The 21,936-nt window shown below is 35.9% G+C and overlaps 1 protein-coding gene across 10 annotated transcripts in view; it reads right to left on the reverse strand.

Moving 5' to 3' along the window:
• The window catches only part of DCAF6 (DDB1 and CUL4 associated factor 6), a 160,891-nt gene that overhangs the window by 53,240 nt on the left and 85,715 nt on the right, over positions 1–21,936 (reverse strand). For 5 of the 10 annotated variants that reach the window (XM_072648729.1, XM_072648727.1, XM_072648728.1 and 2 more), the window contains 2 exons: positions 18,339–18,509; positions 9,711–9,770 (listed from right to left, as the gene is read on the reverse strand). The exons of 3 other annotated variants lie outside the window; for them this stretch is intronic. In XM_072648729.1, the coding sequence (XP_072504830.1) occupies positions 9,711–9,770; positions 18,339–18,509 (231 nt within the window). The remainder of the gene's footprint in view (positions 1–9,710; positions 9,771–18,338; positions 18,510–21,936) is intronic. 2 more of the 10 variants (XM_072648731.1, XM_072648730.1) reach the window with 1 other exon arrangement.

Below are 21,936 nucleotides of genomic sequence, written 5' to 3' on the forward strand. Positions count from 1 at the left end.
GAAAAATAAAAGATATAAGGAAGTTGTAGAAAACTGAAAACAAATTAATTTTTTTTAAAAAAAAAACTACTCTCTCTCTATGCCACCAATGATCTCTTTATTGATAAATTCAATGGCATTTTCTTGGTCCTCATGACTCTTGACCTCTCTGTAGTGTCTGACACTCCTTCTCCCTGAGACTTTTGTGACAGTGCTGTCAAGGTTCTCTTCCTCTCTAATCCTTCTTAGTTCTCCTTTCCACAACTGCCATCCATATCTTGTCTACACTCTTGCATTGCTCTCATCAGCTTCCTTTTGTTCGATTATTCCTATGTGGAAGACTCTCAAATCTCTACATTCAGCCCTAATATTTTAAAATTAAAATTAAGGGTTTTTGTCCCCATTTCTTTCTCGAGTTCTAGTCCCTTATCTCATCTACTGCTACATATATGCACTTCAATATCAACAAGCATTTTAAACTCAAGTCCAAAACTCAAGTAATTACCATAATCTTACCCCTCTTCCCATTTCTCTATTTTTATTGAAGTCACCATCATTATTCCAATCACACAGGTTCAAAATCTTGGAGTCATTCTCAATAACTCTCTCTCTCCCTCATATCTAATCTATCTCCAAGTTTCTCTCTCTCACAAGACCTTCTTTACATTTGCGCAGGCACTGCCCTAGTTCAGGCCCTCATCAGCCTCTCTCCTGGATTACTGCAATACCCTGCTAATTGGTCTCCTTATATCAAGTCTTACCTCTCTCCTATCCATCCAACCACACAACATCCTTCTCTCACCTCCATTCCCTGTGTCTGCAAACTGCTCTTTCCTTACCTATGCCCTGTCTGTAATCTCTCCTTTTGAGGCTCAGCTCATACACCATCTTTTGGAGGTCTCTCCTCATTCCCTGGTCTCCCTCTTCTCTACCAAAATGTGTAAATCTTTTGTTGTATAAATCTTATTTACACACTTATAAATATATTATATTCCCTCAGTAGAATGTAAGCTAGCCCACCTCACTTTTGTATTTGTGATCCTGGTGCTTGGCATAATGCATAGCATAGTAGGTGATTAATAAGTGACTGATGATTGAGTGATCAAGGTATCTCAAAGAAATAAAAAAATACACAAAAAAAGTGGCAAAAAAAATCAGATATCATATTTTTAAATCAAAAACATAAACTAATAACCAACATGCTTCCTTTTTCATTTCTGAATATAGGCAACAAAAATTATTAAAGCCAAGAGAATTTGGGAAATGGAAAAAGATCTTAAAAATATATCACTAGTAAGAACCTAGAAGACTTTTCACATGGGGAGAGGGAACCTTGTCAAAGAGTCTTGAAGAATTAAGTATGACGTAATTCTGAGAATGAGGAATTTAAAATCAAATCTGATTTAAGGAATTCTTACCATTCTCAGATCATAAAAGATTATAAGGGAGGAAAAAAGTCTAATCCTTTGAAATTTCTTATAAACATATATTTTCCAGGCACATAATATCTACCCGTAAAATATCTGTTGAAGGAATAAACAGGAATAAAAAATCATCAAACTTTAAGTGTTCACTACATTAACTCAGGTCCATTGAACATTCACAATGTGGTCATTATATTACTACTAGAAATTTTAGGTTTTATGACCAAGTTCTTAATCTTAACTCAATACATACTTAACATATACTAGGCTAATTTTTTTCTGTATCTAAGTTAATCCTTGGTAGCTTAGAAACTGGAAAAATTAGGTATATTGATTTCTGTACAATTAATAACATGCCTTCTGTATGCATGGACCTCCTTATCAACTTAAAATCTGCTCATGTCTAAGAAAATGTGATACTAAAATAGATGACTGATATTTATAGTTTTTGCTATTAATCAATTTTATCTATTTCTTTAAAACTGGAATATTAAATGATAATAGACGTATGATTGCCTGTAAGAACTAGGTCCAAAATAAGCAAAAGGAAGAAAATGAGCATTTCTTATACACCTATCATGTGCCAGGCACTGTGATAAGCACTTTATATTATCTCATTTGATCCTCAAAACAACTCTAGAGATAGGTGCTATTATAATCCTCATTTTACAGTTGAGGAAACCAAGACAGACAAAGGCTAACGAGGGTGACGCAGTTTGTGAGATCCAGCCTCAGGTTGGATCTGCACATAGGTCTTCCTGATTTTAGGCCCAGCACTTTATCCACTACATCATTTAGATGAATGCTACAAGTATATTATCTTCAACTTCCATTACTGTTATTATAATCAACAGGAGAAGCAGCAACAACAACAAAAATTATGAATATAAAGCAGTAAGTATGAACTACAGAAAAATTCACCTGTAAACCTAGGGCAAAATGACTTTTTGATGGACACACCCAAATCTTTCAAAAAAATTTTCATCGATAATGATTTTACCTTCTTCACAGAAGAAAAGCTATTTAGTAGGAAGTATATTATTTGTTATTTTTTTAGGGGATAAAAGAAGTAGAGAAGAAAATTATTTGATGGGAGGATGATTTTGGAGATCTTCTAAAGAAACCTAGAAACAATCAGGACACAGAGGACACTCAAAACTGGATCATCTAAAGATGAATGGCTGAACTTGTAATCACTGCTGAGAGGGGTGGGACAGCCATCCTCAAACAGAAGATATGCACTGGCTTTGGAGCTGGAAGGAAGGTGAAAGGTCACTGAAGCCCACACAGATTATACAGCTTGCTTTGATTCATACAACCAATGAGTGGTAACACAAACATTCTTTCTACTAGGTTATACAGCTCCAAGGATGATATGACATGGTAATAAATTCTGTGTGTAAAAATCACCAGATGGCAGATTTTGCCTCGGTATAAAAATTGAGCTCCCTTTTAATGTGAGTTGTACTAAACTGGAATAGGGACCATTCTGAAGCAATCAGTTACTTACAAAGTTGTACAAGAAGAGCCTGAAGACTGGTTCAGTTGAGGTGTTGAAAAAACAATCAAACATCCTGCAATGAGCTGCACTATTAAACTCTATTAAACTCTAAAGTTGTTTCCAAATTTGGGGTTCTAAGATTCTAGTTTCTACTGTGACTATAAGGATAAATGAAAATCAGACTGACTAACCAAAGTAGGCTGTACAGATGGGATAAATGCAAAAAGTATACACGAAGCACATGTGGTTAAGAATTAATTTTTTTTGAGTCATTCTGGTTTATGTGAGCTAGGATAACAAAAGAATTATGTGGTAGAATGGAAAGGGCACATGATCATATAATAGCGGTAAGGTTCAAAGGCTGCTGCCAACATTCACTAGTTACAGCTAGTGGCAGGTAGGTGGTGTCATAGCGCATAGCGTGTTAGACCTAGAGTCCAGAAGACCTAAGTTCAAACCCAGCCTCAGATGCTTATTACTAGCTTGTGACTCTGGGCAATTCACTCCATCTCTATCAGCCTCAGTTTCCTCATTTGCAAAATGGGAATAATAATAGTACCAACCTCCCAGGGTGGTGGTGAGGATAAAACTATTTTTAAAACACTGTCTAAACGCGCTATTATTAGCAGTCTTAATCATACAAGGTGACTTAATCCCTCTAAGTCTCAGTTTACTTACTGGTAAAACAGAGAGAAATAGATCTATAATATTTATCTCATTGAGTTGTGAGTATCAAATACGATAAAGTACACAGGGATGTTTGCAAACTTTAAACAATCTCATAAATGTCACCTACTAGGACTGCACATGCTCAACTTTCTGGCAAGTGCTTGGTTTACTCATGAAAATGAGTTAAATTAAAAAAAAAAAATCAAAGATCAACATACCATCTAGTAGACCAAATGTGTATTTACCAAAGATTATTTTCCTTTAAAAATTCGTTCTAAGTACTTATTCTAACAAAAGAAGTTTATACAATGAAATTGCAACAAACACAAAATCAGAGTTTTATATGCTAACTATCCTTTTAATAATAACACGGCCTACTTTCAAGTAAAGTTAATAAGAATTTATTACACACTTACTATATTCTAGGCACTGTACTAAGTGCTAGGGATACAAAGAAAGGGAGAAAAATCAGCCTCTGTCTTAGAGCTCACACTCCAGTGGGGAGAAAATGTATAGGTACCTAGATAAAACATAGAGTAAGTGGGAGATAATCTCAAAGGGAAAGGCACTTCATGGTTTAAAACTGTCTTTAAAAAAAACTGAAAGCTCAAAAATCTTATGGTGATAATAACCAAACTGTTTATAGTAAGACTGAAGAAAGTGCTTCTACCAAATAGCTAACTTAGTGAGTTTTCAGATATTTCAGATGGATGTAAAATTTTGCTTTTTTTATTTTTAACCTAGAGATAGTTATTTATCCGTATAATAATAACTAACACTTACATAGAATTTTGAAAAGGCATTTTGCATTCATTATTTTATTCTCAAAACGCTGCAAAGTTAGTGTTATGGTCAGATGTTATCCCAATTTTACAGACAAGGAAACTGAGTCATAGAGTAGTTAAATGACATTTCCAGGGTCACAAAGACATTAAGCACATCAGACAAAATTCAACCTCAGATCTTTCTGATTTTGGATCCAACATTCTATCTATTACACCACATTGCCTCTCCCATGTCTATCTCAAAACCTGTTTTTGTTGGAAAGCAATTCAGGGCATGATGCAAATTATTCAGATGATATATTCAGAAACTGAAAAAATCCTCCAATTCAATCCTCTCATTTTTAAGATTAGGAAACTGAGGGCCAGGAATGATGAATGACTGCCCAAGGTCACAGATCCAAGTAAAAATACAGAGTCAGGATATGAACCCCTCAATGTTCTTACTGGTTGTTCTGAACAACAGTGCATTAATTTTCTCTACCTTTTTCATTTTGGTTTCTTAGAAAAGGATTTTGGTCAAGGAAAATAAAAACCTTTGAGGTTAACAAGGTACTGTGGTTTTAAGGGTTTTTAGCTGCTTGGAATATATTTAATTCACCGAACATTTTTAAGTGACATTTTTTAATCAGAATTAATTTTTTAATTAGAATGAACAAATGTGATAATTGCAACAGCAATTCACCTTGGGGATAGCTCATCAAAGTTTAGAAATTTAGAATGAGATAAGACTACTTAATAGGTAATAACAAGAATTATCAAGTTTAATTTTCATTCTTCTAACATATGATCATTTTATAGTTATTAGTAACAATGAAAATAAATACATGAAATACTCTTGCTATTTGACAATAAAATTGCCCAAAATTCCAGAAAATATATTCTATTTTACTGACTGGAAACTGACACCAAGAAACATGGCAAAATCTAAGAAAATGAAATAACAGGAAATCTGGAAATTAGACACTGGGAATTTTTTGCTAAGGTTCTTACTTGTCTTACATGTCAAAATGCAAATGAAACAGTCACACGAAATATATGCCCAAAGCAGTTATTAGCTCAAATAAAACAGAACTCCTTTATATAATGATCTTGTGTTTAATCCAATACCAAGCATTACTGATTCTCTGCTCACAGCACTTTGAATTTGTGTTCATGGTTCTAGTCTCTATCAGTATCCTATTTCAGGCCTCTATTATCTCTTAGTATATCTATTTCTTTGCCTTTCTAACTGGTCTCCCCCATGTCTTATATATCCCCTATTCCATCACAGGATCATAAGTTTAGAGCTGGGAGAAATCTTAGAAGTCTTTTAGTCCAACTCTGTCATTCTGAAGATAAGAAAACAGGCTCAGAGCACCATTCTGTACATGTTACCACCTCACTCTTCTTAATGGACAATAGCTCGATTATGTCATTCCAAATTCAAAAGCCTTTAACAACTCCTTCCTGCTTGCTGGATCAATAAATATCTTGGCCTCTCATTTATGGTCCTCTACAATCTGGCATCAGTCTACAACTTTATACAGCTCTGCTCTTAAAATCAAGCTAGATTAGCACCCCCTTACCAAATATGTCCATGATTCTCTATACCTATGTCTTTGCTTACGTCATTCCTGAAGCCTAGAATGCCTGCCACCCACCTTCTGAAATTGGATGCTTGTTTCAAAGTCCATCTCAAACGTCCCTTCTTCAACAATGACTTGCCTGATTTCCTACAGCCATCTTTTCTTCCTCTATATATTCAGATAATTTTATTGATTCCTCTTACATACTTGTCATATACTATCTGTAATATTTGATATTTATGCAAATGTTTTAAACCTCCATTTCTAGGTTTTAATCTTGAAGACAAGAGACTCTGTTTTTAGCATTTGCACAAAGTTGATTCTCAATATGGTATATTAAAAACTATATGATTTTAACTATTTCTATATCCCCTTGCCCAGATTCTCAGAAGGACAGAAGCTTTTACACAGTAGGTACCTAATAAATGTCTGCTGAATTGAAATATGAGAAGTATACTTCTACCTCTAGGCTAAGCCCCTTACTACCTCTCTATAAGTTAATGGTAGGGTTGGAAAGTGTGAGGATTCTTCAGGGGAAGTAGAAGAAGAAAGAGAAGAAAACAAGTCACCAAAGATTAACTCTGTATCCTAATTTCAAATAATTTTTTTGAGCAAGGATTCTTACTCTTTCACAACTGCTGGGACCACTTGAAAGAAGGCCAGAAAAACATTCCAGGTGTCCTCACTCATTTAAATTTTTTATATACTTCTACCATCTACCTTCTTCCTTTGTCCAACAGCTTTGGAGGCTACTAGATGCAGGTAGGAGGTCAACTGGACCTAACCACACCTAATGACAACCTTGTATAGCTTTCTGATATTGTTATAATCACACTTGTCTATTTTCCTTATAGCTATTTGTGGAAGTGACTTAAATAGATTAATATTACAACAGCATATCTTTGTCATAATGAGGATGAATCCCCAATCAATAAGAAAGATCTTGCCTGAACCTAAAGACTGAAATGAAAAACTACAATCAGAAACAGTACACAGAAGAGCTTTGACTTCAATAAGAAGAAACCTCCCTCCCCCCCAAGTACTATATTAAGTTATAAAATTCCCACTGTTTCTTTGAAAATATAATGCATTCATGCTCAAAGGATATTATTAAGGATGCACATAACTGAAAAAATGGCAAGTTGGTCATTTAGTAAGAATAAGAGATAATAGTCTAGGGAGTAATACTCTAATGCATTGAAAAAAAATCCTTAGAAACCCTGAACAGAGATCCTTTGGAAGATTAATGGAGAAGCATGGATAAGAGTCATATACAAAGGGGAAGGTATGAATGTGTTGTCAACAGCATTGACAGAGGATGTTCATGGCAAACTTCATACTTTGTAGTAATTCATCACAGAAAACTCAAGTGAAAATTTCATTTTTAAATTCAGCGTTCACCAATCAACCTACTTTTACCGAGAATACTTAGAAAAACAAAACTGGCAAGTTCCAATTCTGAAGTTAAGATCTAAAGAAAGCCTGACTATTGAACAGTGAAGAAAGATTCTGACCATCTGGCAGGGCCAGGCACAGAACAAGTGCTTACTGAATGTAGCCCTCCATTCAGTTGAAAATGGCAAGGAAACCCCTAAAACAAAGGATGTCATCAAGGATAAACATGTATTCTTCAATTTTACAAAGACATTTTTACTAAAGTAGTAACTGTAATGAAAATTACTTGGCAATAATCCTTACTTAGATTGGCTACTTGTCTTAAGAGAAAGAAGAGACTGTTTACTGCTTACCCTAAGCTTATGCACATAACGCACATCATCATCCTACTTTAGCCTGAGTTTTGCACCTTATGTGGTCTAGGACAACTTAATGACAAAGAGAGAATGTCATCAAAAGATGGTGGGATGCAGCCAAAGTCACACTCTGTACCAAGAGTAACGATTATCAGCTTTCCAAGAAACACATTGTGTATTCATACATGTGTATGTATGTATTCTGCTCCTGGTCATTTTGCTTTTCCTCAATTTCCATAAATACTATTTCTTTCCCAACACGAAGGTATGTTCTGATGATTAGTAAGACAATGCTTATGAGGCCATTTTCTTAAAGAAAAACTATTAAAAATTTCAAAAACACTTAAACTTAGAAAATCTTCCATGCTGTTATTATAGAAATATTAATAAGTTCTAGCAGTAATCTCTGGGTATTATAATACTAATATACGCAGAAGCCTGGTAAATGAAGTTATTAATATTCTGTACAGCTTCAGTAAAATTCGTAATCTACGAGTATGAATCTGGCTTCAAACTACCTGTTAATATTGGTCATTGCTTCCTACTGACATCCTTATATGATTACAGTTTCAGCAAAACAGCCTGGTTAAGCAGAAAGCACGTGTGGACAATTTATTATAATATGCTATTTTTGACTAAGACATTTCTCAATAATCTTCAGTATCAACACATTACCAATAGTCCAAACACACAGAACAAATCTAATATCCAAAACTAATTAATCAAAATATGATTAATTCAATTCTGAAGAGAAAAACTATAGTAACCAAAACTATACCTCTGGCCTATAACTAAAAATTGTTTTTATTTTTAATTTTTTTATAACAAGTATATGAATATACAAATCACAATTAATTTGTGTAATGACCTCTTAGATTCCAGGTATTTGTGAAGGTGCTACTATAATGCCTTACATACTCAAATATGAGAGGAATAAAATAGTCCACAGAAGTGAATTTTCTAGATTTCTGAAGATTATAGCATATAGTACATTCCCCTATTTTCTTAAGCAGAGAAACATAGCTTTGCATGTAACACTGTACCTCCACCTCCTCCTGTCCCTCCCCCCAACCCCAGCAAGCCAGTCTTTAATTCAATGGCCCAAGACTCCTTTGCTTTTTTACAGTTTTCTATCCCCTCTTTCCCAGTTGTCCCCTCTTCCTTCTCTTCTGCCTTCACCTGTCTGCCTGTAGAAATCCATTCCTCCCAGGGCTTCAGATCTGTGAAAAACAAGGCTCTGTAAACTAGAACCCTTCTTTCACGCACAATTTTAAGCCGACAGGCTGCCAAAGGCCCAAAGTTGGATCTTTCCTTCTCCTTAGACTGAGGACACTTTCAGTCTTTAAATATGCGCGTATTACATCTGCATACAAAGTGTAAAACCCTATGCCTTTTCCATTTCCTCTGGGATTCAAGTTGCTCAAGTCTCAGAGGCTGCATACAGAATGGGACTGTGGGTCTAGATTTCATCAGTTTAGGGAGTTCCTAATATGCAAAGTCTCTCCACTGAGGCAGCCTGGCAACTTGTTTGTAGCTCATGGTCTGGGACACTGAGATATTAGCCTGGCCACATAGTAAGGATATGCCAGAAATAAGGCCAGCCCTTCATCCCCCTACATCACACTCCCTCCGCTAGTAGGGTGTTACTCTAAGGAAAATTAAAGCTGTTATTAATACAGGGAACTATAATTATAATATGTGAAAGGGTCCTGGGCAAAAGTCCAAATTTGCCCTACAAAATGTTTTAAATTGCCTCAAAAGACAAAGTTTTCACCTATACCTATCAGGTTATGATAAGATCACTAAAAGTTGGCACCAGGGGCAGGGAACAATTGGTTTTTACCATCCCTCTGGAGAATATCATTTGTGTAGGAAAGAGAGGCTCTCACGCCCAATCCTATTTAACAGTTATGTGGCTCTAAGAAAACATCCTGTGGCCATTAGTCTTTACAAGAGACTATGAAAACAGAAAGAGCTTAGTTTATGCATGGCAATGAAACTACGGATGGGCATGGCGCATCTCCAGCTGCACGCACCCTGTTGCTCATCAAGGGACATGGATCCGAGCTGTTTGTTAACCACAGAAGAAGGAGAATCTGAAACAAAAATGAGATTTCAACTTAAAAATAAGCAGCAGAAAACTGCACAGCAATGTCATGATCATCTACAAGCTTAAAAACAAATGTAAAAAGGCAGGGGAAGAGAGGTGAGTGCTGTGGGTATGTTTCCCAAGCAGTGAGTAAGCAGAGTCATGTGGCCAGATACATTATTCCAGGCAAGCTTTTAGTAACCTTGAATACAGATTGAGAACACAGAAAACCTTTCTTCTGGTTTCATGCATATACACTTTCCCCTACATTTCTTTTGGATAACAAAGAGGAGCTATACAGATAGATCTATAAATGGAAGTTCATGAAATGGTAGTACACATGCTTAATCAGGTTTTTCTTTCATCTTTCTTAAATCCTTGAAGGAGCCGCCCAAAAAGTTGAAGAGCTCAATGCTTTTTGCTGGGATGTTGTTTTATTGAATTTGAAGTGAACAACAATTTTATCAAGAGCACTAGAATCAAATATTTTAGACAAAGTAGCTACAGGAGAAATATTCAAGAAGGCAAATGATATCACAGAACCATAATCAATCTTCCAAAAAGCAATGGTATTTACTCTATATAAAGAGGGTGCAGTGGGGAGGTAGCATAATGCAAAAGGGGCACTGGTCTGAGAATCAGAAATCTAGAGTCTAGTCTTGGCTCTGTCATAAACTAAGTGTATGACCTTAGGCAAGTCACTTAACCTGTTTGGACCTTAGTTTCCTTAACTAAAAATGAAGGAGTTCCTCTGAAGCATGTCTGTGGTCTTATGTTTCTAATTACACACACACACACACACACACACACACACACACACACGAAACTGAGGATAGAATGGACCCACTTGTTTTTGCCATGAAATGTAGTATTTTGGTTATACTTCTGGCCCATGAGAGTTACCTCCTCCTTTGTGGCCTTTTCAATCTCTACAGAGAATCCCCTCTCATTTTCTTTATAATAGAGTTACTGGATCTGCTGGGGGAAGAGAGAGGACATTCTTTCCCTCAATGTGCTTAGGATGGCATTCTAATGCCCAACAACTTGACATTTTTTCCAACCATGTTACAGCTTGATTTTCTTTTGTTTCCATATGAATGTGTTAGATCTAATTTGCCTCTTTTAAACAGCTCGTGTGACTCAGGCCAGGTTTCTTTTCTACCTCTTTAAAATATGTTGTCTTCTAACTTCATCAGTTTTTCTTTCTTGTTCTAGTTTCATGTGTTCAACTGCAACTGGTCATTGAACAAAAAAATTCACTTAAATATCTAGTCTAATGATCAATAATTCTAAGAGGCATATGACTGAGTAACTTACATTTAGGATTCTATTACTTCCTAAGGTAAAGATAAACTTCAAAACAAAAATTGCCCTAGTACCCACAGTCAATGACTAGGCTAACTATCCTTATTAATGTCTTCTAAAATTTATCCAGGTCTGTTCTTCAGTTTTAACAACATGCCATAAAGGAGTAGAGAGACTAATAGTTAATTCAAGTACCATCCCAATCTATCAATGTTTATCTGTACGATTGCTTCAGATATCTGCTTCAGTGCTTTACACATTCTTAGGGTATCATTTTTAAAGAAAGGACATTAGTTTTGGTCCTTAGAGATAATGAAAAGTATAATGATACACCTTTTAAAATTATGCAAAAAATTAAATCTGGCTAACAAAGAAACAATTGCCAGGAAATACTGCAAGAAAGATCATAGGATATAATGTAACCATCATTAACTTTTCCTCAGCCACCAGCATTCATTATAAGACAGCTTCAAGATATGATATTATAGTTAAGAACAAAAAATAACAAGTTAAGGATTCTTTGTGCATGATTATTTTCCCAAATATTAAAAGTCTAAACCTTATACGAAGCATTACATTGTGTTTGGTATTCTCCCGATCCCCATAAGATATAAGAATGAAACCAAATCAAATGTTTTAAAAAATCTGCCACCACCTCCATCAAACTAATCATTTACTATGCTAGAGAAAATGACAAAGTAGAGATATTCTGTGACCTTAAGACAGAAAGATAGCATGACTGTTTAAAGAATGCTGAAATGTTTATTTGCTACTTCTATTAAAAAAACCAATCTATACTCTCTTGAATCCTAACCTTTAAGACAACTCCTTCCTGGATCATTACTAGATATCTATTTTTAAACTGAGGTAACAAGAATGAGGCCAACTGATCTTTCAGAGAGGATATTCTAGTACCAAAAACATTTTGAATGACATTTAAAAGATCATTATGTCAAATCAAATATGGTAGTACTATATATTCATAAATTCAATGTCCATACTGCCATCCTTATATTTTGCCCTGGATTTCCAAAATACATCCAGTTACTATCATGAGTTTCAAAACAGTAGCTGCAATCTAAAAATATTGCCATTATCTTCTTACTAGCAATAGCTGACCACATTTTCCTGGGAGATAAGGGCATGAAAAAATATAAATATTCGACTGTTGTTCTAAGGACCAATTTATTGAAGTTAGAGGCAAAACTATATAATACTTCCTCTGTCTTTTATTCCAAGCTTATAAATTCCAATTAAATATGAAATAGGTTTGGATTACATTATTTCTCAAGAGTCAATCATTTAGGGTACAGAAAAATAATCTTACTTCAAATCATACTTTACCACTGCTTATAACATAACTCTGCAACATACCTTTTTATGAATTATCTTTTGAGAAACAACAAAAAAATTCACTTAAATATCTAGTCTAATGATCAATTATTCTAAAAGGCATATCACTGAGTAACTTACATCTAGAATTCTATAACTACCTAAGGTGAAGATAAACTTCAAAATAAAAATTCACCTAGTACTCACAGTCAATGACTAGGCTAAGAGCTCTAAGTTTTGATAGTATTTATTTCAATAAATTGTCACTTGGTCCTAAACAAACTACTTAACATTCTGGCATCAAAGTTTCCACCTCTATGAAACAAAAAAGTCATTACTGTCCTGGATCCCAGAAGAGAAATATGTTATTCATCTGCATAATTATATGACAAAATATGTAATTCCCAAAAACTACTGTGGAACTATGTGACATGTTTTATTTCGGGAATAAATTTCATTTATTCTACTCATTTTACATATGATCATCTGACGAACTTATCTCATCTGAGGCAGTCTATTAGAGCTACAGAAATGATCTGATAACATCATATTTGATCTACCACACATTTATGTTCTGATGGACTTTTTCCTTTTAATAAGAAATGTACACATAAGAAAACTTTTTACTTGGCTTTATTAAGTAAAAGGGCTGAGTATCAGATCACAAGTAATCCACATGTAAAATAGACTGTGAATGGTATACATGGGGTTTTACCTCATGAGAACCTGATGCAGCAAAGCAGAGGGTCAAGTACGTGGCCCACAACACTCCTAAGTGCAGCCTAAACCAAATTAAAATGGAACTAATATAACAAATTTAAAAGTAACTGCAATATTTAACAAAATAAAGAAAAATACACTAAAACATTTTAAAACTAAGTCAATATGCAGCATTACGTCTGGGTTGGTAGCTCCAGTTTCTACTTGAGCTTGACACCACTGCAATAAAGAACCTGCTTACACAGAATCATGCAAGTGCCGATTTTTTCCAATATGGCTCAGTTTTGAAAAGTGTTTTTCAAGGGTCACTCATGTTTTATAGCCTAGAAGAGGTATAAAACCTTTTTTTAAAAGAGTAACAAAACTGTTCCATATAGTGAAAAAAATCAGAACCGACCTGACTCCCTCTAAGCTGACACCATGCTCCTTTGGGGGGGATCTGTGACAGTGGTTGGCCAGTACCCAATAGACTCCAGAGAGTGCTATCACTCAGAGCAGGAGTCAGAAATTCATGACTTTACAGGCCTGAAACAGAAGAAAAGAATTGGGCCTAAAATTAATCAAATGCAAAATGTCTTCTTCCTACTGCTATTTATAACACAAACCTGCTTATTAAACTAGCTCCTTAGATAGCCTGAATACTACCAAGCTTACACATCCTTGATGCAGGACACGGTGAGGTAATCAATGACATGTCCCAGAACTATACTATAGTATTTCACGTTTATATGCTTCTCTAATAACCTATTACCTAATTCATCCCTATAACGTTCATCTGAAACAGGAAAAGACAAGCCTTAAAGCCTAATATTCTAATTTTAAAGATGGGCAGGCTCAAGCATGAAATAGGGAAATCACTTGCCCTATTATAAGGCCAGGAATCATATTATAAGGCCAAGATTGATTATTATGTTATATGGCCAGAAATAGAAATCAGTTAGTTTACATTCCCAGACAGTGATGAGATGAAGAACAATCTGTCTCTCTGACAATTAGAAAATCCTGAAAGACCACTGATGGTTCTGATGTGTTACCCTAAAAAGCTCAGGGGGAGAAAAAGTCTACTGTATTTGAACTTAAATAAAAATAGATTATATATTCTGACAGCTGACAAGAATTTTCTTAAGGGCTCTGAAAGCTATTTTAAAGGCAATTTATATTATTTAGAAAAGTACCTGAAACTGTGACACTGGTGTCAGTCAGTGCCTTGGAATGATGAGTTGAAGTCTGCAACTTCTACAAATACCACAGTTAACTAAAGAGATGCTGTCTCTGGAGAGCCATTTTGATTTATGGCACTCCATCTGGATTTTCAGTAACACATAAGACAGCTGGCCCTCATTTCTCATGCAGCTCCACTGAATATTTCAACTGTAATTATAAAAGAGGTCTAAGGGTTACAAGTTGAACGCCACTGGTCTAGAGCACTCAGAGGTTAGGTGACTTGCTCAAGGTAACACAGCTATCTGGGTGAGACTTGGACCCCAGTCTCCTGGCTTGCAGGCCAGTTCTGTCTATTAGGTCCACACTGCATAAGAATGGAAGAGTTGAATTATGACAGACTTTGTAATGGCACTAAGGCCTTCTGAGCATAGTTGAACGGTTCTAGAAGACAACCTGATTTGGTCCCAAAGAATATATTGCATGCTTACATAATTTAATTCTTGTTATGATATTTTACGTTCCTTGAGGGCCTAACCATGTGTTATTGACTTTGTATCTCCTTCAATGCTTAGCATGTACTGTGCTCTATCTACTACAGGCACTTTGATGAGTATTCATTGAATTGAACTGGCAAACCGATAGTCATTTATTTAATTCTCATTTTCTTCTGGGGAGGCTGCTCCAAAAGGACTAAGTAATTAACAGTCAATAAAGATAAATGAACATGAGCCTAAGAACTACAAGAAAAAACAAGTTGTTTTATATAGGACCAACGATTAATACATTTTATCATTCTACAAAATTCTGATGATATTCAAACCAGTAAACTCGATGTGAAAACTTCTGTATACCAAATGCTCTTCAAATGTCTGTTCTACTACAAATATAACCCACATACATAGTTTTTTTTTACCTACTTAGGCACTGTTTTACACTCAACTTTGCCTTAACAACTCTCCTACTCTGTTAAATTTCAGCATCTTCCTTCTTAATGTAGCGGCATTTTAGAATCGGCTTTTTGTCATATTTCAGGATAAGAACAGCTGTCATTTATATCATTTAACATCTGTAAAGTGTTTTACGAATATTATCTCATTGATTCTCACAACAACCCTGTGAGGTGGGTGCTCTTATTATCCTCTTTTTGCAAATGAGGAAACTGAGGCTGAGGAGGTTTAATAGCTTGCCTAGGGTTAGTCACACAACCAGTAAATGTATGAGGCAGGATCTGAACTCAAGTCTTCCTGTCTCTAAGTTCAGCACTCTACCCACTGCATCACCAACTGCTCATGAATAAATAGTTCATCTTCAAATCATTTTGCCCAAAACTGTTTACGAAGCTAAAAATCTTGGTAAAATATTTGCTATTCAAGGTTGTCAAATTTTAACATTTACATTAACAGTTAATATATTACCAATCTACAGAGAAATTGTTTTCTTTCTTGTGAGAAATTTTAAGGAAGGAAAAAATTTTCCTAAATAATTAAAACACATTCAGAGAACTCTAACCCAAGTATTCTTTGCTAATAAAATTAAACCAAAAATATAACACAGATTAAATATCAGCATGGTACCCTGACCTCAGAATATGATTTCTGTATTATGATTGCTTTGAAAATTTGTATGATTTCATAGGAATGATGCATCATCTATGAGTACAGGTGACTTTGGGTTCTCAGAAGTGATATCAGCAAAGCCTAGTTCTGACAGGTCCCCTCAACCTGGAAGAGACTCAAGCAGAGACCCAGTAACAGGTCATCTTTTGTTACTAGACCAGCATGGTAAATGTGGAGCAAGTTAGCTACAACTCAAGTCTCTACTGAGATACATGGAGGGGTAACACACTAATGATATTATAGGTTTTAGAAATAATGAAATATTTCTGTTGTTGCTGGAGCCTGTAAAACACATTTAGGAAGAGGAGGGGTAAATGAAGAGTAACACAATCCAAATGGTTTTGGGACCTTCTAGCTACAAAGTAATTTTGTCACAGTTTTCAGAGCAATTAAGTTCTATTTTCATCATTGCCTATTTATTAACCAAAGTCTCATAAACCCATTTGTGTCAGAAACTGGACATATTCTCATTTGTAAAAGAAATGTGAAATTACAATAATTGCTGTCTTATTAAATGACTGCCAAGTTATTTTGTGGTTTCACCATAGAGGGTAACCCTAAACTGTTCTCACGTTCTGCTTAAAGTCTTCTCTGTGATAGTGAAATCCCCAAAGGAAAAAATATATCACAAATCTATTTAATATTAAGATTTTACAGTTAATGGAATGACAATATGGCTAAAGGCTAAATATGTATCTGTTCTCTATATCAGAAACTTGTTACCTCCACAAGAGATCTTGAATTGAAACCTGATTATACAGAAAACAAAGAATTAACAAATTCTGTGAAAAATCTATTTACAATAAAATATTACAAACATTAACTAAAACTACAAATCCAATAAACTATGTGATGGCCAATCATAATTCTCTAATTCTATAAGCAATTCTATAAGCACTTCAATCCAGCACTATGTAGTTCATATAAAAATATGCATTAACTTTCAAAGCAAAAGAGAGCTGGAAGCTGAGGTATAGCAGCCTTTTTGTTAGGGACATTTTCTGCACACTGAGTTCATTCTGAAGCGTAGGTACATTCTAGAAGAAGAGGCCCTACATTTATTGAACAATTCTCACTGTCTCTTAGCCTCTAAGTGAGGTGTTTCTGAGGTTTTTTTCTTTCTCTTTACATTCTCTCCCTTGGATATACCCCACGCCATAGCTTCACTTATGACTACCAAATCTATACTTCCAGCCCGCATTTCTTCCCAAAAGTCAAATACTGCATTTCCAGCTGCTAACTAGGTTTGTCTACCTGGATGTTCCGCTAGTATATGAAAATGATATATATGCAAAACTAAACTTGCTATTTTCCTCTCAAAAGCTATCTTCTCCTAATTTTCCTACTTTTCTTCTTTCTGCAATCACATATTCAAAACTTTAGAGACACGTTCAGTCTCCCTCATTCCCCATATCTAATCAGCTGCTAAGTCTTATGGGTTCTAGCTCCTTAATACCCTGTGCATTTGTCCCCTTTTCTTTTGTCTGTCCCCCCTTCCCAGAATAGGCTCTCATTAACTCTTTTCTGAACCATCATAATACCCATTTTACCAATGTCCCTGACTTTAGTTTTACCCTTCATTAATCTATTTTTTTACAGAGCTGCCAAGATAATCTTCCTAATGATCAGAGATGACCACATCACACCTCTACTCAAAATACCTTCAGCAGCTCCCCATTCTCCATGAAGTAGTAGTCTGGTATCCAAGGTTCTCCATAGTCTGGTTCCAGTCTAATTCCCCAGCCTCACTTCACTCTAGTCTCTTTCATTTACCTGATCTTTCAACCAAACTAGACCCTATTTTCAAGTTTTACCTTGCATCCTCCCCACTTGGTGTTTCACAAAGGCTATATGTATGTCATGCTTAGAATGAACTCCCTCAACACTTCTGCCTGTTGAAATCCATCTCTTCCTTGAAAGGCCATCTCAAAGGTTACTTCCAGCATGAAATCTTGGCCATTCTCCCAGATGAGCATGATCTCACCCTCTTCAAATATTTTCCTTTCTAATCTTCTTGTATCATATTTATGTACACGTTTTACTCCTCCAATGTATTGTAAGTCCCCACTGCTGACGATGGGGACTGTGAGGTTTTTTTTCACCTTTGCCACCCAGTACCTAATATAGTGAATTGTATATAACAGGCACCAGAAGAATGACAGCTGAATTTGGATAAAGTGAACAATCCCCCCTCTTCCATATTAAAAATACAAGAATAAATGTTTTTGTATACATCTAGAGCTTGCTATTGTAATGCACTGTCTATTTAACCATGTGATGATTAATACCACCACATGCAAGGAAGGAATAAGCAGCAATAGTGCATTAGCTCTATCTTGTGTCAGGGAAATGTAGAGGGAAGCATCTCAGCAAACATCAGCGACATCCACAACCAGCTCTAGCAGCTAAGCTGCTAAAGAACACTTGGTATCGAGAACCTGAAGGATGAGGGCCCTGCGACAAGCCCTCAGGGGAGGACTGCTCAGAAGTGGAAGGCTGTCGTTGTGCGGCCTCAGCTAGCTCTCGTTGCCTCTGCTGCTCAGCTCTCTTAAGCCGCAGTTGTTGCAGGCCCTTACGAAGCAGAGCTATCTCAGGCCCCCTTAAAAACTCTGACACAGACAGGAAAAAAAGGGTGTAAAAGAACACAGAAATAAAAGATATCACAGCATCCAAAAACATCAAAGAGAAGAAAGATAAAGAAATACATATGTATTGGGAGAAAAAATAAGCTGCTTATTTACATAAGAAAATGTGGATTCCTTATATGATGGAATTAGGATAGCTCCTCTTTCATAGGCTTTACCCTTTATATACATACATACATATATATATATATATCCACACATATACATACTAGAATTTTCTATTTTAATCTTCATTGCTTTTAGAATATTTATGCAATTAAATGAAATAGAAATAAAATACAAAAAACAATTCCTTTTTTAAAATGCCTCCAATTAGGCTTTTTGCACATTTTAGTAAAATAACAAACTGAAATGTGAAAAATTTATTCACATCAGTATTATTTTACCACACGTAAACAAACTTCAATAACTTTACTGACTTAGAGATAATTCACTACCGTCCACATTTAACTGCCAAAATAGTCTTCAGCTAATCCTCTAGGGATCTTAAAGGGAGCAGTGATTTCTCAATAATAATTCTGACCTCCTATTTTGCTGTTTCTTTAGTGACTTGACAAAAAGGAAACTCATTTAAGTTGTTCCATGAGATCTCACTGTAACTTCTACATAAAGACCTTTCCTCAAGTGCTGGGGTAGGTCTGGATACATGTTAACACCTAATATTACATGGTTAGTAACAATTTTTTTTTTCCCTTTTGGGTATGTGTTATCCTTTTATATGCAATACTAAATAAAACTATATCTAATAAAAAGAAATATCTTACAATCACAAAATAAATATCCTGCACAGAAAAGAAGGAAATCTACTTAAGCAAAAACAGCATAGAATTGTTAAGACTACAGGGTAAATTTGTAATGATTCAAAGAGATTACTGGCAAATATATCAGAAAACTACCCTGCTGGTCTGGGACTCCAACTCCTGCTCCCAAAGGCAGAAATACCCATGAATCCTATAAGTCCTGAATTATCTGAGTGAACACTGGTGATTTGTAGTTCAGAAAATCAAGAGCTGACTATAATAATCTTAAGAACCATACATTTATGGTTTTTATCAGTTTTCAAAGACTACATTAAGTAGGTGTTACTATCCACAGGATATTTTACATTTGTTTTCTATCCAGGTTGAAAAAATGTGTCCTCAAAAGTAAAGTTACAAGCAGAGCTCACAAAAAAATATCAGAATCTTGACCTGTTACTTCAGTTTGAAATTTCAGATTGTAAGATGGTGAAATAAAAGTAACAAAACTAAAGAAAAAAAATGAACATACATATTTACAAATGTTTTCTGCATATATAAAACACATCTTTATGAAAAACACATATTATATATAGCCCACATACCAACTGCTGATGAGCAGTATGAAGTTCAGAAGGTCATTTAAGATCACTTCAAACTTAACAGCAGTGTTAACACTAGTAGAACCTAAAGTCTGTGGTTGTGTCTTTGTAAACGAGTACCTCAGTGCTAAGCAACAAGCGAATATGACAGGAAAGGCACTCCTTGAATTCCTAAATGCCTTCCCTGGTAAATCACTAGGGGGATCTCTTTCAGAGATTGGCAGGAGGAATAAAGGCAGTCAGAGCACAGTGCCTTTTATTACAACCCAAGTTCAGGTCCTTTTTAACTTGTGTATAGAATCATCAAATGTTCTCCCAGCTGACCTCCCTGCCTCCACCTGCTTGTCTCCAATTCTACCTTAAAATCTCCTGATACCTTCCCCATGCACAGCTCTGATCATACTGCACACCTCTTGCTCCCTCAAAAATGTCTAGCAGTTCCCTACTGTCTATCAAATCAAGTCTACATTCCTTAGCTTAATATTAAGTCCTTTTTCCTCTTTCTGCCTTATTCTCAATTTGATTCCATTCAAGAAACATTTATTAAATGCTTATTGTGGGGAGAACAACGTCCTAAGAGTTAGGTGAAATGAAGCTTGTATAAAACACAGTCCCTAATCTAATAAGAAGCTTATATTCTAGTAAAGGGATATGATACATACACAAATAACCATATGATAATAATAGGTAGGTACGGAAAAAAGTTTTAAAAAAGTGCAATGTGACATCTAAGTGGGAAAAGTCATTACCAATTTGGGATGGGGGAGAGGGAAGGCTATAGGCAGTCGTCATTTGGTTCTTTTTAAAGTATGAATATGTAATTCACTAAACAAATAGGAGTGGTCTTCCAGGAACAAAGGACAACATGAATAAAGTGATTTACCCCTCTTGTATTGCAAAAGCAGAAAGACAGATTAAGAAGAGAGGCATCATTTCAAATTGTCTAGGGCACATTCAGAGTGCAATAGTAGTATGAGATAAGGGTGGAAGAATAGACAGAGCCTGCTTAGGAAGGGCCAAAGAGTTTGAAAAAGCTAGAACTGACAGGACCCCATGATTGTCTGAATATAAGAGGAGAGAGAGAAGGGTGAGCTGGATGTAATCTAATTAACATCCCCCAAACACACTCTTCATCTTCCCACAAGGTGCTTTGCTCTTACAATTTCCTAGACCTGAAGGACCCTCTGCTTCCATCTCTACAAGTTGAAGTCCTCCCACCCTTAAAGACCCAGTTCAAATGCTACTCACTGAAAGAGCCTTCTCAAGTGGCCAGATGTGATCCTTTTCTTCTACCCTCTACCAGTTCCTATGGTTGCTTTCACTATTCTCCAGGGACTATAGAACTTAATTTGGTTTGCCTTCTTCTTCAGACTACTGCCTGATGCTCTCACTGCTGATGTGAATATTCACAGTGATGACCCTTCTGGTACCCGGGCTACTTAGGGCTTCCACACAACTTTCATTTCTACATCTTCTGTGCCTCCATTCTACCCAAGTCAGTCACAGTTGAGTAAGACACAATCTCTGGCTACTATTCTACCTTCCAAATTACAACCTTAAATCGTCTTCTCTGATCATAGTCTCCTATCATCCTGCCTCCCCTCTTCTGAGCCTGCCTGTTTTCCACCCTCACTGTGAACTCCATTAGGCACTTCCTAGTCAGCTGAGGTATAGTCAATGACTTTACGACTTCTTTCTCTCAGCCGAGCTTTTTACCAGCCAGTTTAATGATGCATATTCCTCAGTACCATTAAGTCTGGAGTCCCCATGTCTCAACACTCTCTCTCTATTCTCCACAGGTTTGGGCAGAGCAGCACTCTCCAACTGCTGCCTCTAATTCCTCACCAAATATTCTCCAGCCCTTCGCTATCTAACTTGACAATAGCTGCCACTCTACTCAAACTAATTTTCAAGGGCCCCCGTAACGTCTCTGCTTCTCAAGCCAATGGTCTTTTCTCAGGCCTTCTCAGCCAGAATCTTTCTGCATCATTTGATTCAGGGGACCTTCTCATCCACTCCCTATCACCTAGAGCAGAATAGTTCAGCATCACC

Source organism: Notamacropus eugenii, chromosome 2 (genome assembly GCF_028372415.1).
Source record: "Notamacropus eugenii isolate mMacEug1 chromosome 2, mMacEug1.pri_v2, whole genome shotgun sequence".
Taxonomy (NCBI): Eukaryota; Metazoa; Chordata; class Mammalia; order Diprotodontia; family Macropodidae; genus Notamacropus; species Notamacropus eugenii.